Consider the following 14,571-nt stretch of genomic DNA (forward strand, 5'->3'; position numbering starts at 1 on the left):
GATGGAATAACTATATTCCAGGTCAATATGATGGAGGACTTGTATGCTTGTCATTTGCTAAGCTACCTAAAGGGGAATCTCAGCTAATCTATGTGGGTCATGTGAGTGAGGTGCTAGTTGGATTACCTAACACCCCCCTATGCAACAAGCTCCAGCAGTGAGTGAGAGCCACAAAGATCCAAAGCTTCCAAATCTCTTAAATCTGTAATAAAAATTAATTACAAAATCCAGATTTATTTCTTCTTTAGACTTAGCTTCATTCACTGCAATACAGTATTTTTGCTGGCTTTACTGATAAACCTCCATATTTTTCTGTATTAATCTGTCACCCCTATTGTGCTCACAAATTGAGTGTAGAGATTCATTGCAAGAGCCTTCATAAGTCTGTCAGCTTTATTTGCATTGCTTCCAATGTGCTTGATTGAGATTTTGTTCTTTTGCATCCAGTCTCTTAGCATATGGTGCCAAATCTCAATATGGCATACTCTTTATTTTATAGCTTCAGCTTTGGCTAAGTTAATGGCTCCCTTGTTGTCAACACTTAATTTTGAGCTCCTTAGCCTTGCTGAGCCTTCACTAATTACCCTGGCATTTATCAACAGGTTATTGATTCAAATCAGTTCACAAGCAGCTTCACTAGCTGCCAAATACTCTGCTTTGGTTGTAGATTTTGAGATAGATATCTGGTGCTGTAATCTTCACAATATTGGAGCTCTGTTCATGGTAATAATATAGCTGCTGGTGGATTTGTATGCAGGGTTGGCTCCAGTCCAGTCAGAATCCAAACTGGCTGCTGGTTTCAAGTCTTCAGAATTCATATCTCTTTTAAAGACTATTCCTTTTGATTTTTTGCCCTTGAGGTAGTGTAGAATCTGCTTGAATGCTGTCCAGCTCTCTCTATTGGGCCTGCTGTTGAATCTTGCCAGATAATTGACTGCAAATGCAATATCTGGCTTTGTACATGTAACTAGAAACTATAGAGAGCCCAGGCCTTTCTGTAATTTATAGGTGTAGCCTGCTCATTAACTTCATCTTTAAGAGTCTGATCTGGCACAAATTTGATGCTTATTCCTTTCTTTATTGATGTTTTGGAAGGTTTGCAGTCTTCTATTCCATATTCAGTTAGTAGATTCTTGATATACTGTTTCTGGTTCACAAAAAGGTCTCTATTTGGCTGCTTTTGAACTCACATGCCTAGGTAATGGCCCTGTTCTGTAATCTTCTTGATCTTGAAGTGTTCCTGAAGCTTCTTGATGAGCCATTCTGTTTTAGCTTTGTTGGGTCCCATTATACAGCAGTTGTTGATATGTAGAATTAGGTAGATTTGCTTTCTCTTGTGGTAGAGTAGGCCTGCATTATATGAAGAGATCTGGAATTCTAGAGATTTCAGATAGTCAGTAGCTGCTTGATATCAAAGTCTAGCAGCTTGCTTTAATCTGTAGAGTTTCTGATGTAAGAGTTCTACTAGATTATCCTGCCTGTGCTTGAATTCAGTAAGTAGTTAAATGTATACACATTTGTTCTCTGGAAGAGTTCTATTTAGAAAGACTGTCATGAAGTCAAAGACTCTGACCTTCCAGTTCTTGACTGTTGAGATAGCAAAGAAGACTCTTGTTGTAGATTCACTAACAACTGCTGTGTAGATCTTCTTGTAGTGAATGCCTTCTTGCTATTTGAATTCATGTATGACCCAACAGGCTTTGAATTATACTGTGCCACCTGTGTTGTTGAGCTTTCTATTGAATACTTATTTGCCAGAGAGAATCTGCATTTGGGGTTCCTTCTTGACTAGAATTCAGGTATCTTTCTCTTATAATTTGGAGACTTCAATATCTAGAGTCTCCTTTCAATAAAGCTACTCTTCAGAGTGTTTGGCTTTAGTGATGGATTTTGGTATATTTGTATGTGTACTGAGCACTGGAAGCTTAGCTTTATTTGTCTCTTCTTTCTCTGTAGCATCTGAGAGAATTTCTTGCTCTTTGCCCAGGTATGTAGGCTCTAAAGTCTCTAATTTGCTGTCTGTAAGCTTCTTCATGATTTCTGACTTCTTCTTTGCAAGATAAGCTAGTAGCTTGTGTTGCCAGCCATTCAATAAATCTATGTAATTGTACTTCTCTGGAAGTTTAATGTATTTGGCTTCAGTTAGTGAATTCATAGGGATTTGATCCAATTTCTCATTGAATATAACATCTTGTGAGATCATTATACTGTTTGTTTCTGGGTTCCAAAGCCTGTAGGTGTGCATGCCATGATATTCTACAAATTTGACCTTCTTGGACCTAGATTGAAGCTTTGAGAATTCATTCAAAATCTTCATGTAGGCATCACATTCCTATCTATAGATCCATCTGCAATGGGGTTGGTGACCTGTCCAGGCTTTAAAGAGTGTCAATGGCTTTGTGTTCTTGCATCTGTATAGAGGCACTGAGGTAGGCAATAGATTCACTATTATAGAGACTGTGGTGAGAGCTTTGCCTCATAACTTATTGGATAGTTCTGAGTCTATAAGTACACTTCTTGTTCACTTACAAAGAAGTCATATTTCTTGTTCACTTGTTCTATCTTGTTAAGATGTATATGAGTATATAATCTTCTGTTATATACTCTTGCTCCTGTAGAATTCAGCCAGTTGTTGACTCATCAATTCAGAAGCTCTATCAGACAGTATAGTACTGATTTTTCATTCAGTAGACACTTTAATCATGTTGATCTAGTTCTTTAGGGTTTCTGGAGCTTCTATTCACTTCTTCAGAAGATAGATTCACCTGTATTATGTGGCATCATCTATTATAAGTAGGAAATACTTCACTCCACTGTAGCTTGGAGAATCAGAGTCTGTAGATAGAGTACAGCTGCCACCTGCAATATTAATAAAAATTTTAGCTCCAGGCTTTGTAGAGTATGTTCTAGATTCAAATAAGTTGTGAGCTTGCTTAGCTTTAGCACAGGTTTTACAGAACTCTAGCTTCTTTACTTCCTTTATTTGCATTACCATTCTCAGATCTCTAGCTAGAATAGCTATATCATGGGCATTGAGATGCCCCCAGCATTTGTATCAATTGGCCATTATATTCTTCTTGATTTCTGGTGTCTTTGCCAGGTGATTCAGTGCCAAAAGCATGTCATCTCTATCTTTATTCTCTAGAGTTGCTGTTATATAGCAGGGCTCTAGAAGTTTCATAGATACTGGAAACACATATGCCAGTAAATTACATATTCTAGGCATTCATAGAACTAGAATATCATTCTTATTAAGCACAGCTTCAAAGCTCTGTGTTTTATCTGCCAATTCTAGTAGAAAGATGTGTTCTCCATTAACATAAAGCTGTTCCACTGTAAAGCCATCTCATATAAGCTTCCCAAAGCTTATGAGGTTAATCTGGAGGTCAGGCACAATTCTAACCTCTCCAATGCTCAATTCTCTATTGTTAGTTTGAATACTGGCTGTGCCAAATTCTCTGGTGACTGATTTCAAACCATTCACTATAAGCAGTTGTGTTGCATGGCTCTTTGAGTCCATTTGAACTAGATCTGTACATGAGGTTATATGAGATTCAGCTCCAGAGTCAAGAATTCATTTGTCTGTAGATTCATGTGCTTCTTTCATAGACAAGACTGCTTCATGAACCAAATGAATCTTGTCTATTGCAACTGTAGCTGTTTTCTTATCTTTACTTTTAGAGTGTTCTTTAGGCTCATTAGACTTCAAATTCTTGTTAGATTTGCAAAATTTAGTCAAATGGCCAGGTTTGCCACAAATATAACAGTTTCAGTTTTGCAGTGAGCTCTTCTCTGGATCAGATTCAGAGTTCATATTCTTATAAAATTTTTGAGGATTCAAGCTTGTTGTATTTGTATTTGGCTTTGTAGATCTGTCTTTCTTCAGATCTTTCTTGAGAATTTGATGAAGAATATTCTTCAGTAGATCTTCCAAATTCTTCTTCAGTAGGTTTGTTCCACTCTGGCATGCCATATTAAATTAGTTCTGTATGAACTCTCTCTATTGAGATGTAATATTCATCTTCAAGATATTGTGTAGAGTGTGGTCCAGTTGTTTGAATTCTAATCTCTTAAATTTTCTATAGATTGCTAGAAATCTCTCTATATAATTTCTTTCTGAGCCAGTGGACTGTAGTGTCATTCTCACTAACTCTGTAAGTAGACTTTCCTGCTGTATCTCAGGTTTCTCTTGAAAGACTGTTCTTACAGCTTTCCAGAGTTTATAAGCACTAAGACTATCTAATTTCTTGAAATGTTCTCTGGCTTGTGCAGATATTATACTGTTGATTAGACTGTATAGTCAATTATTCTGAACATTTTAGTATTGTGAAATCTTCAAGTGCTCTGACTGTAGTGAAGTCTCTTGTCTTTCCAGAATAATTCTCTCAACATCTACTTGGCAGGCTATCTTTAGAATGGCTTTGCTTTATGCTAGATAGTTGCTGGCTTCAGCCAGAATTATAGACTTCTTCACTATCTTTATAATCTTCATGAATTGGGTGATTGCTCTGCTGATTCATGTATTTGTGTCTATAAGATTGCCAACATATTCTTCTAGTTTCTCATCAGAATCTATTTCTCAGTTCTCTTCTTCTTCTTGTTAAGCTTTGTGCTCTAGATTCTCCTGCATTATTGCAGGTATGTTTGTGGTGCTTGCTTGATCTGATAGAAGATTTACTTACTGTGCTAGCTGTTGTACTGTCTTCTGTTATCTTTATATTAACTTCTGTTGTCTTTATATCATCTTCTGTTGATTCAGTATTATTCTGTGCAATATTTGGAGTTCACTCTTCTCTCTAGGCTCCTGCTCATCATTTAGTGGGCTGCCTCTGAGCCTACTTGACTGCCTAAGCTCAGTTTAGAATGTAGGAAGGTTTGTTGGAGCTTTCTGGTTGGGAGTTCAGTGCTCTAGTTTGTCTGTATAGTTCATCATGGCTTTAATGTTGCCAGATGCTTGATTTGCTTGCTAGGTGTGTTTAGCAGGCATTTTACTCACTCTCTGATTGTGTGCCAGAAAGCTACAGAGTTCAACTTGCTCTCCAGCTCAGTGCTAGAAAGCTACAGAGATTTGCATGTATAGAAGATGTCTATTCCAATATATACTCTCTTTAGTGCTTGTAAAACCTTGTTATTCACAAGAATAACTGTTCAGGGTGTTAATCATAAGCTTCAATAACCAATTGAGCTGTAAATCAATCTTATACACTTGCTCTTCAGTGCAAAGGGCTATAACCTGATGGAGGACTTGTATGCTTGTCATTTGCTAAGCTACCTAAAAGGGAATCTCAGCTAATCTATGTGGGTCACGTGAGCGAGGTGCTAGTTGGATTACCTAACACAACACCTCAGGTGGTTTTGGCTCGCGCCATGTAGCAGGGCACCTGGCTCCAAATTCAACACCAAGATATTTAGTTTCAAGCCTTGGCGCCACAGATGATGACCACAGTCGATGCCTGGTCAACCGTACCCAGCTTACCATCAACAGTCGCCCAATTTCGCAGGAAGATAATGTCGAGCCAGAATCAGGAGTTCACTGAAGGGCCACAGGTGTATCGCCCTGGTGGCTTCCACCCAGTTTATCTGGGAGAGGTGTACAATGGGAAATATGAAGTACTGAGAAAACTTGGCTCAGGGAGATATTCAACTGTGTGGCTCGTCCAAAATAGAGAGTGAGTTTCCTCCATCCATCAATCATACAACTACTCATAAGCGCATCCAGAGAGTGCAACTTCAGGGCATTAAAGATTTTGAGTGCAGAGTGTTATGGAGGGCTAAAGGATACCTATGAGCGCGAGATACTTGAGCACCTGCGAGATGCAGATCCTTCACACCCGGGCTATGCTTACATCTCAACATTGGTTGATTCGTTCGAACATCAAGGCCCCAATGGGCGCCATGTGTGCCTTGTTTTTCGAGTTATGGGGGAGACGCTCCGGAGCTTTGGGACCTGGTTTGAGCACCATATGATTCCCAACGAGATCATGCGGCGTTTCACAATTCAGCTCCTCCTAGCGTTGGACTATGCTCATGATCACAATGTCATCCACACCGGTAAAACTTCCATTATGTGGCACACCGTTGTCCAACCCACTGCAGTGCTAATCACGCCCCCCTAGACATCAAACCCGATAACATCTTCGTCCAGATCCAGGATGAATCGCTAATTTCAAAACTATATCTACCAAACAACCCTGCTGATCCTGCAGGCTTTGACACATCAACAAATCCCTCATCCATTCAATGTCAACCTCTTAAATGGGATTACTTCCAGAACGGAGCAAATCTGCTGGAGTTTGATATTGCATTGGGTGACTGGGGTGTTGCTAGCTGGACCCATTCTCATCTTACTGAGCTAATCCAGCCTGTAGCTCTTCGAGCTCCAGAAGTACTAATTAAGGCACCCTGGGGCCCATCCACTGATCTTTGGAATTTAGGGGCTGTTATCCTAGAAGTGTTCCGCGCTGTGCGCATGTTTAGTGGTAGAGTTCCACCAGATGGCCACTATGAGGTTCGGTCCCATCTTCATGAGATTGTGGATTTGTTTGGACCATTCCCCAAGTCACTTCTGCAAAAAGGTGACCAGGAGCTTGTCCAAGAATACTTTGATAGTGCGGGAAAGGTTAAACATCTTCCTCCGCTCGACCGCCCCGGGCTAGAATCAGAGGCATTTTTGGGGAAGTTGGACAGGAAAAATAAAAGGCAGTTTGTTATATTCTTACGATCTCTCATGAAAGTTGATCCGGAAGAGCGGAAGACGACGATGGAATTACTTGCTGAGCCATGGCTCGATGCAGTGCGTGCGTAGTAACTTGGAATTTCACACCTTTCTCGATGGGCTCATGATGCGGAGAAGAGAAAGCATATTATCCCTCGTGTCATGAGATTGAATCCTTCTGTACTACATACTCTGGTTCTTTTACATTCAAACACGACATTGGAAACAACCAAAGGTGCGTGAACAAGACAGCAAGGAATCATCCTGATGGTATAGTGATGCTCAATTCTAAATTTAATGTACAGAATTTTTTTATTTCAAACATGCAAAATATCTATACGCGGCAACCGGAGCCTGGTTTGCTGTTGGAGTCATGCCTGAAATAGAGGATGCCATCCCCATCTTCTGTTGTATCTGTTCTAAAATATAGTTAAGCCTGTAAGCTTTGGAGTATGATCCTTGGGGAGCTGCAAGCCTAATCCATGAAGGGTAGGGAAGAATAAAAGTATTGAGCGGCTGTAAAACAAGGTTATGATGGAATAGAATTCTTCTGTACTACATACTCTGGCTCTTTTACATTCGAATACAACATTGGAAACAACAAAAGGTGCGTGAACAAGACAGCAAGGCATCATCCTGATGGTACATCCCAAACAACCAGCGAGAAGATGTCGAATATGTTGACAGACATAACATGAGTGAAAAGCTCAACAATCAATTGTAGCGGAGGGTGCTTGCCCCCAGTATCCATTTGCGAACCAGGGTAGGCGCGGGTGTTCTAGCCAGTAGTTCACCCGCTGCTGATGAGTGACCCCATGTAGCCTCTCCAGTGCCTCCTGTGGGGTTGAAACACTTGGACTGTCAGAAAGGCTTTCCGCAATCATATCATCAGCCAATGCACCTAGAAGCTGCTTGACTTAGGTTCGTGCTCCATATTTTTCAGTACGCTGTACCCCGCGGTGGTGGACAAAGCAGCACACGATCTCCGAGCGCCGTTGGCTGTATGGTTCCACATCCCGGGGGCCGCCCAAGCAATCAGACAGTCTCCCAAATTCTCCATGTCTGCCCTCAGCTCCGCCCAGCCATCCGTGTCAATGTGCGGAACATTACATAGGGCCGTGTTGATGACTGATGTGCCTCCTGCTTCTGCAGCTGTGAGGAGAGTGAGACAGGCATCCGCATCCTCAACCACAGCCCGGCCAGCTCGTGCACAGTCAATCCTCCGGCCATCTGCTGCAAATCCCAGCTCAAACGCCTGCCTGTTCGAGCGGCGAGTGGAATTCTCAGCCAGCATAGCTGCGGCACGGGGAGGGACGGCAATATTAAGTGCTTCCCGCTGAGCTCGGCCACAGGTCCAGGGCTGGGGAGGACCGCGAGGGAGTCCAGCTTGAGTCTGCCGCCCCCGCAGGTTCGCGGGATGATCTGTCCTTTGGCCGGTTTGTTCTATGGTGTCTTCCGGCGGTGCACCGGGCTCGTTTGCCGGTGAGTCAAGGCTCATCTGGTCTGGAGACGGTGAACTGAGCCTCTGTGCTGAGAAATTTGGAGGGTTGGTGATAGGAGCCGGCGACACCGCTTGTGCAAATGCTGCGGGTGCGGCGATACTGAATTGGTCCCTATTAAGAGACTCGATGCAAATGGCAACCTATTGGTAGCACGGGCCATACCATGAAGCAGCAGGGCCTGGACATTTGACCATTCTTCTGGGGCTTTGGTATCTCGGGATGTTGGGGGCGGCGGATGATGACTGGCAGCTTCTATAGAACACAGCAGGGGCTGTATATTGTGCGAGATGCTGAGACGTCAAAGGAATGACTTGAAATTACGGAGCTCCTTCTCTCTCTCTCTCTCTCTCTTTTTGCAAGTCTGTATGCGCGCATTGACGAACCGCCATCCTAGTAATATTTTGTGTTCGATGGGAGACCCTGTTTCTGATCGTCTGCCTGTGAAAACCGTCAGTGGCAAGAAAATAAGCAGCGAGTATTGTCTGGGTCACCAACAAGCTTCTCCCCGAAATCCTCAACGCGCCTAGTTTCAATCTCAATCTAGCCACGTTCCCTGTCTCCGATGTAGGTGCTGTCAGGATAAGTGATCGCGACATCAAAATCTATCCACATAACTCTTTCTGGGTTACCACGGACGATCAGAATGTTCTTGGGATAAGGGTCATTGTGCTCAACCAAAGCTGAATGAATCTGTTTGATGCCATCAACTGCCTTGGCCATTTGGTCTTTGCTGTAAGTGACGCAGTTCATAAGCAAGGGGTTCGGCAGATATTCTATCAGAATAGCACTTAGGAGGCCACCTTCGTGCCGAAAGGCTTCTAGATGAGGGGCATGGGCAGCTGGGTTCAAGGATAATGTGTATCCATAAAACTGTGGCACATGGCCCTGGTCGCATATGCCAGATCGTTTGAGACTGCAGTAGGCCCGGATTTCACAGCGAGCGCGATTCAAGTCGCGAACCCCGTCGTCGGCATACCCTGCGTCTTCACTGTTGTGGAACTGGACATGTCAGAACCTGTTAAGTTTGGGATGCAGCAATGGGCACATACAACTTTCAGAACACGGGGATTGCCATCATACTTCACATGGAATATCGACGACGCCTCTGATCCTTTCAGCTCTTTAATAAACTTGATCTTTGTGGGGTCGATCTCAATCCTCAAATTGTCGTCGAATCCTTTCTCCTTCTCGTAAATGGTACCCTCTGGGCCACGCGGCAGATCAGTGTGCTTGGGCATGAGGGCGGGTCAGAAACACAGATAGCCAAACCGCTGAACTAGGTTGGTGTGCACCAGTTTCCCAAGTATTGCCAACGCGCATTGTGTTGTGAGTTTTATAAGGCACCATGTCTGGAATTAGGTTGTTCCCTCCTATGCGCCGGGATTTCATGTGCTGGGACCTCCGTCAACTCTCCGCGATAGAGATATGGTTGATACATGTAAAGGCAGCTGCAACCTATCACTTATTGGGTCTTAGAAAGTGACATCATCTTCCATCTTTAAATCAAGAATGAATCTCCTCTTTGATGCCAAAAGTTCATTTTTTTTATGAATGACTGATGCAGAAATACCAGAAGTCCACTGTACATACCAAATGCTTATTACAGTAGCCTTTTGGCAAACAATGCCTAATGAGTGTGACAATCGATACTAGGAACCTAAACAGACAAAGATGCAGAAGAGAGGCTTTTGTTCCCTGCTGCCAGACTGCATACCATGGATTCTCTTTCATGTCAAGCACCAGTGCAATACAAGTTTTAGAAGATTTTGCATGTGTGCATGTGCAGTTTGGAAGCCAGAACATGAAGAATTCAATGATCACCTTTTATGGTTGAAAAAACCAAACACAATTTCTGTCTTTTTTCAACAGCTGGAGGCAAGCAATGTAATGGCGAGAACATAGAAGAGGCAGATGTTGTGGTGATTGCTAGAAGGGTATAAGATATTAATTGTTATATATTTCTTTCTATATACAAGTTTTACTGGAGATTCATTGTCATGCTGATCTGTAAAGTATGATCTTCACAAATGCTTTCTTTTCTTCTTGAAGCACTAGACTGCACTAAATATTAAGATACTGCTGTGAACCTTAGTGTCAACATTATCAAATATTAGCCAGCAACATACTGCAGGCGTCTAGTGCGGGAAGCCGCAGCTGACTTGTGAAGTAAAATGATACCTAGTTCTGCAAAATATCAGATCTGAGCAAGTAGACTACTCCCACTGGCAGATTGCCAGGCAGTGGCATTATATATCACTATATTCAAGGTATTTATTTATCCAAAGTCAGCCCAGTTCCTCAATTCTTCTCCATCATGGGCTTCATTGTCAAAGCTTAATTCCACACCCATCATTGGTACCTGATTCAATGCAATTTCATTGCATTGCATTTGATTTTGATTATGGTTAGCAATGTTGTCCACATCCATAAACCCATCCACAACCGGCAAATATTGTCCAAAGACAGCATCCCATTGATCCCAGTCAAAGTTAACATTCGGATCAAGAGCCTGAGTTCGGAGATGACCCGCGGCGCTTGGCGTGAAAGGTGAAATAGTATGTGATTCGCTTGAGCTTTTCGTAGAGGAAGAATCTCGCCCTGGTTGATTGGGACTATTGTGATGATGATTGTAGCCATTAGAAGTGTCCATGAACCTAGCTGTCTCACTTGATTTTCGCGAATGGGGCTGCCCATATCCAGGATTGAAGGCTTTCATTCCTGACATGGATTGTGAAGAATCCCATGCAGCTGAAGTTGAGGAAAGGTGCGGACCGGGGTTGGAATCAGGAATGTGTGTCGGCCAAATCGCATGTGTATGCCGCGACTCATCATTACTCGTCCGCGCAGTGCTCGTTTTCGGGCTCCCTGTCAGCTTTTCCCTCTCTGCCGATATCCTCTGCGACGGTTGATGGTTCTCATATGGCTCCTTGATCATCGCGTAATAGCTATCGGCAAAATTTGCAGGCGGTGAGATGTGATCCTTCGCTCCTGATGTTGCAGGGCGCGATGGCGTTGAATTCTTCGAACTGAGATCCTGTGAAATGGCGGCTTGTGCTTGTGCATGCTCGGTCCAGAGGACCTTTGGATTAAGGCCAGCTTTCTGCCAGGCCTTTTCGCGAAGTCGACGCATCATATCCCAGGCTTCCCGACCGCCATCCTTTAGAGGTCTCGCAGTGGAAATCCCATCCTCGCCGCCGACCACTCCACCGTCGGGTCCCGAGAGAGAGAATATTTTATCAATAAAAGCACGTGAAATTGGTGCCTCTGGGGTGTTTGGCCGCTCATAAAGGTCGATCAGCATTATCCTGCCATGTGTTAGCTAAGTCAGATATCCACTGGCAGGAAGGAACATACATTGTAGCATGCATTGGTTGGTGATTGCTATTCGATAGTTAGATTGCTGCGTTGACTTGGTAGGCATAATGCACTCACCCAGGCCAGCTCCATTGGAACGGTTGGAAGTCAGGGTCGGTCGCAAGAGCGATGAATTTTTCCATAAATCCATGGCAGTGACGAAGGGCACTGTACGAATCAGTTCCAACTCTCAACGTCCGAACACCACGGTGGAATAAGTCGTTGCCTTACCACTGGCGTGCAGCTGGCCATATTTTGCTTCTTGCATTTTTCAGGAACGGCTGGTAAGCAACGCAGAATGCCTGCTATCCGTTAGATTTATGGAAAGCTTTGACGGGCGAAAAGATAGTACCTTATCTACGAATAACGATAGGAGGATTCGAGCCCATTTATGGAAAGCGGCCAAGACCAAGGAGTGGTACTGCTCATGACAGCCAGGGCCGCCGTTCGGTAAATCCGGCTTCAAGGTGGCGAGCCCGGCTAGCGACTTAGGATTTGTGTTCCTTTTCGAAACTGATTTTGGAATTGGTATCCTGTCGACAAGTGCATGAAGGTCGGTTTGTAGATCCATGAGAATAGACCTCAGATCTTCCATGTCCTTCCGGGTGACAGGCTTTGTGCCGAGTTGGATCCTAAGCACCTTGCGAATGGCCCCTGGCCATTGTCAGCAAATGTCGAACCATCTCATGACAGCGGAAGAACCTACGGGCCATGACGTATTTCCCTCTAGCACAGATATAGTAAACGTTTACCATTGAGTTTCCACACACGTTTGGGTCGTTGGGTCGATCGGGTTTTCTGCGATTCTCGCTTACCAGACGCTCGTACTCCACAGCCTCAGGACTGCCGATCAAGGTATCTTTGACATCACTGGCAATGCGCACATCCCAATAGTTCTCATCACTGACTAAAGGAGGTAGCCCACTGGACATTGCAACTACCCCATCCATGTGAACAATATGCCACCACAGCCTTCGCCTATTTTCTGCTTCACAGGGTGGGATGCCGAACTGCGCAGGGTCTCGATGTAGACCCATGGTCTGGGCAACACGAAGTGCGAGGCTTATAAACAAGCTACTCGTCAAAGGCTCCTCTTCTTTTGAAAGGATAGTCTGAACCAGTAAGAAGGCGGCTAGTCCGTGAAGAGTGGCACTTCTTGGGAAGGAGATTTTCTTCAGCCATCGAGTGACTTCATCATGAAAAGGTTCAGAAAGTTCTGCGCGGTTGTCGACGTCGAATTCTGCATGTATCGTTCGAAGAGATATCGTCACTGAACCACCATACCATATTGCATATAAAAGTGGAATGAAAGAGGGATCCGGGAACGGGGTTTTTTTGTGGTCCCTGCTATCGTACCATTCCCAGAAGCACTGGTATAGTCCTAGGACGGTGGGTGGGTGGACGACAGGGCTGATGGCGTGGATGCCAGACATGAATCCTTTGTAAAGAATATTGCTCTGTCGCCTAGATGGAACATAGTCTAGCATATCAGCCTCGATGGGACGATCGGAAGAAAGGGGCGAATCCCCTCTTGCAACGAGGCCCGTGCCCCGAGGTTCTTCCTTTGAGGAAAACCGCCTGGGGCCACTCTGAGCATCATAATGTGTAGACAAAGGTGGTATATGAACGTTTCCGATATCGCGAACAGAATCGGGGGATGCCAGTGGCTGCTGCTGTGATCTATTCTGGTCGCGAAGTAACTGGTTTAGTTCGTTTATCTTGGGGAGGGCAATCAGCAAAACTGCAAAGCTTAAAAGGCGATGAAACGAGGGTAGGTAGGAGGAATACCTCATCAGATATATAGGCCCAGTACGTTGTGCCGACGTATCTATGGGCACAGACTATGTTTAGCGGTATATGCCTTTGTCCGTAATTCTGGGGGATAACATACCTAGATTTGCCTCCATCTTCCAAACTCAGGTGACCCAGGTTAAGTGTTCCAACCGGGTCCACAAGATCCGTCGACAATCCCGCCGGGATGGGGAAGTCTTCGTTACTACCACTATCCGAGGGCCTTCGCGGACTTGGCTGTCGGGATTGTGACCTGGACGACGCGCTCGAAGCTGCAATCCCGTAACGGCGAACGTCGGTGGGCGACTGCTCCGAGGCCTGATAGAGAGACCTTACGCCTTGGAAGAGAGGGTCACTTTCCTGCGGTGTAAGCGGAGCATTCGTCCTACTCAAGCGTTCGATCATCGAGGTGAGCCGGTCCAGCCGCGCGGCAATCTCTCCTGAGCCAGATTTCTGCTCCCCCAGCCCAAGGGACCCCTGTACCCCCGCATATGGGGAGAGGATTTCGGCCAGGGATGCCTCGGCGGGCTTGGGAGGCTCTCTGCGCCGTTTGACCCGGCTGTGGTGATCCTGTGAAGACCGGTTTTGCTGCAGAAGCGACCTCGAGTCGTAGACGCATTCGGAGCCGTTCTTCAGACAGTTCCCGCACATAGGATGGACCTAGAGGCCCCGCAGAGTTCGCAGGAGATTAGACACGAGAACCATCGGACGCGGGAATCTGCGGGAAATTGACAGCGTACCTTGTCGCATTTGACCTTACGCCTGCGGCAAGTGTGGCACGAGTAGCTGACTCGGGTGCGGGTGATCGGCTTGCCACTGCTGATGGTGTAGTGCTTGCGTCGGGCTGGCGCCTTGGGTGTGGATGTGGCGGACTGCGGAGCAGGCGGGCAGAGCGGTCCATCGCCTCCAGCTCGGATTACGGGCGTGGAATTGGCTGACATCGATAACCCCTCCGCAGCAGGCGGAGGAAAGTCGTCGAGAAAGTGCTCCATTGACGCCCTTGGGGACAGATGGGCGGGGGGCGGTGTTGTGGGAATTTTGACAAACTGGGGCCCGACTATGTACGCAGGTAGAATGGTTGGAGATGACCAGTTGAGACTCTGGGGGAACGCTCAGCGGGGGGCAGCTCGATAGAACATCAAGACATGGGCGGTCGCAGATGGATCCTGTAGAGCCATCGCCGTGTGTTTGAGGCGGGATGGAGTGCTG

The 14,571-nt window shown here is 45.1% G+C and overlaps 4 protein-coding genes across 4 annotated transcripts; 1 reads left to right on the top strand and 3 right to left on the bottom strand.

Annotated features, from left to right (window-relative positions):
* Window positions 1-5,426: 5,426 nt before the first annotated feature.
* Window positions 5,427-7,037, top strand: CIMG_02972 (CMGC/SRPK protein kinase). The gene is made up of 3 exons (XM_001243530.2): window positions 5,427-5,669; window positions 5,720-6,051; window positions 6,117-7,037. Exons 1-3 carry the CDS (start codon window positions 5,434-5,436, stop codon window positions 6,803-6,805), a joined length of 1,257 nt encoding a protein of 418 aa, XP_001243531.2. The 5' UTR covers window positions 5,427-5,433; the 3' UTR covers window positions 6,806-7,037.
* A 461-nt stretch (window positions 7,038-7,498) lies between these two features.
* Window positions 7,499-8,213, bottom strand: CIMG_11032 (uncharacterized protein; the record flags this gene model as incomplete). Its single annotated transcript, XM_012358210.1, has 1 exon — window positions 7,499-8,213. The coding sequence occupies one exon, from the start codon at window positions 8,211-8,213 to the stop codon at window positions 7,617-7,619; it is 597 nt and encodes a 198-aa protein (XP_012213633.1). The 3' UTR covers window positions 7,499-7,616.
* Window positions 8,214-8,757: 544 nt separating this feature from the next.
* Window positions 8,758-9,455, bottom strand: CIMG_11033 (uncharacterized protein; the record flags this gene model as incomplete). Its single annotated transcript, XM_012358211.1, has 2 exons — window positions 8,758-9,216; window positions 9,267-9,455. 2 exons carry the CDS (start codon window positions 9,453-9,455, stop codon window positions 8,758-8,760), a joined length of 648 nt encoding a protein of 215 aa, XP_012213634.1.
* A 775-nt stretch (window positions 9,456-10,230) lies between these two features.
* On the bottom strand, window positions 10,231-14,571 carry CIMG_02974 (C6 transcription factor). Its single transcript, XM_001243532.2, has 8 exons — window positions 14,103-14,571; window positions 13,360-14,022; window positions 12,278-13,289; window positions 11,924-12,225; window positions 11,803-11,873; window positions 11,650-11,739; window positions 11,572-11,598; window positions 10,231-11,522 (listed from the first exon to the last, which is right to left on the bottom strand). The coding sequence occupies exons 1-8, from the start codon at window positions 14,352-14,354 to the stop codon at window positions 10,493-10,495; spliced, it is 3,447 nt and encodes a 1,148-aa protein (XP_001243533.2). The 5' UTR covers window positions 14,355-14,571; the 3' UTR covers window positions 10,231-10,492.

The sequence above is a fragment of the Coccidioides immitis genome (assembly GCF_000149335.2).
Source record: "Coccidioides immitis RS genomic scaffold supercont3.6, whole genome shotgun sequence".
NCBI lineage: Eukaryota > Fungi > Ascomycota > Eurotiomycetes > Onygenales > Onygenaceae > Coccidioides > Coccidioides immitis.

Excerpts from the sequence above, each read along its gene's own strand:
- CIMG_02972 (XM_001243530.2), top strand. The coding sequence starts at position 5,434 with ATGATGACCACAGTCGATGCCTGGTCAACCGTACCCAGCTTACCATCA. Across the intron at positions 5,670-5,719 it reads TGGCTCGTCCAAAATAGAGA|AGAGTGCAACTTCAGGGCAT; the intron begins GTGAGTTTCCTC and ends AAGCGCATCCAG. Across the intron at positions 6,052-6,116 it reads TCACAATGTCATCCACACCG|ACATCAAACCCGATAACATC; the intron begins GTAAAACTTCCA and ends ACGCCCCCCTAG.
- CIMG_02974 (XM_001243532.2), bottom strand. The coding sequence starts at position 14,354 with ATGGAGCACTTTCTCGACGACTTTCCTCCGCCTGCTGCGGAGGGGTTA. Across the intron at positions 13,290-13,359 it reads GGGCCTATATATCTGATGAG|ATAAACGAACTAAACCAGTT; the intron begins GTATTCCTCCTA and ends GCCCTCCCCAAG. Across the intron at positions 11,740-11,802 it reads TGGCCAGCTGCACGCCAGTG|TGCCCTTCGTCACTGCCATG; the intron begins GTAAGGCAACGA and ends TGATTCGTACAG.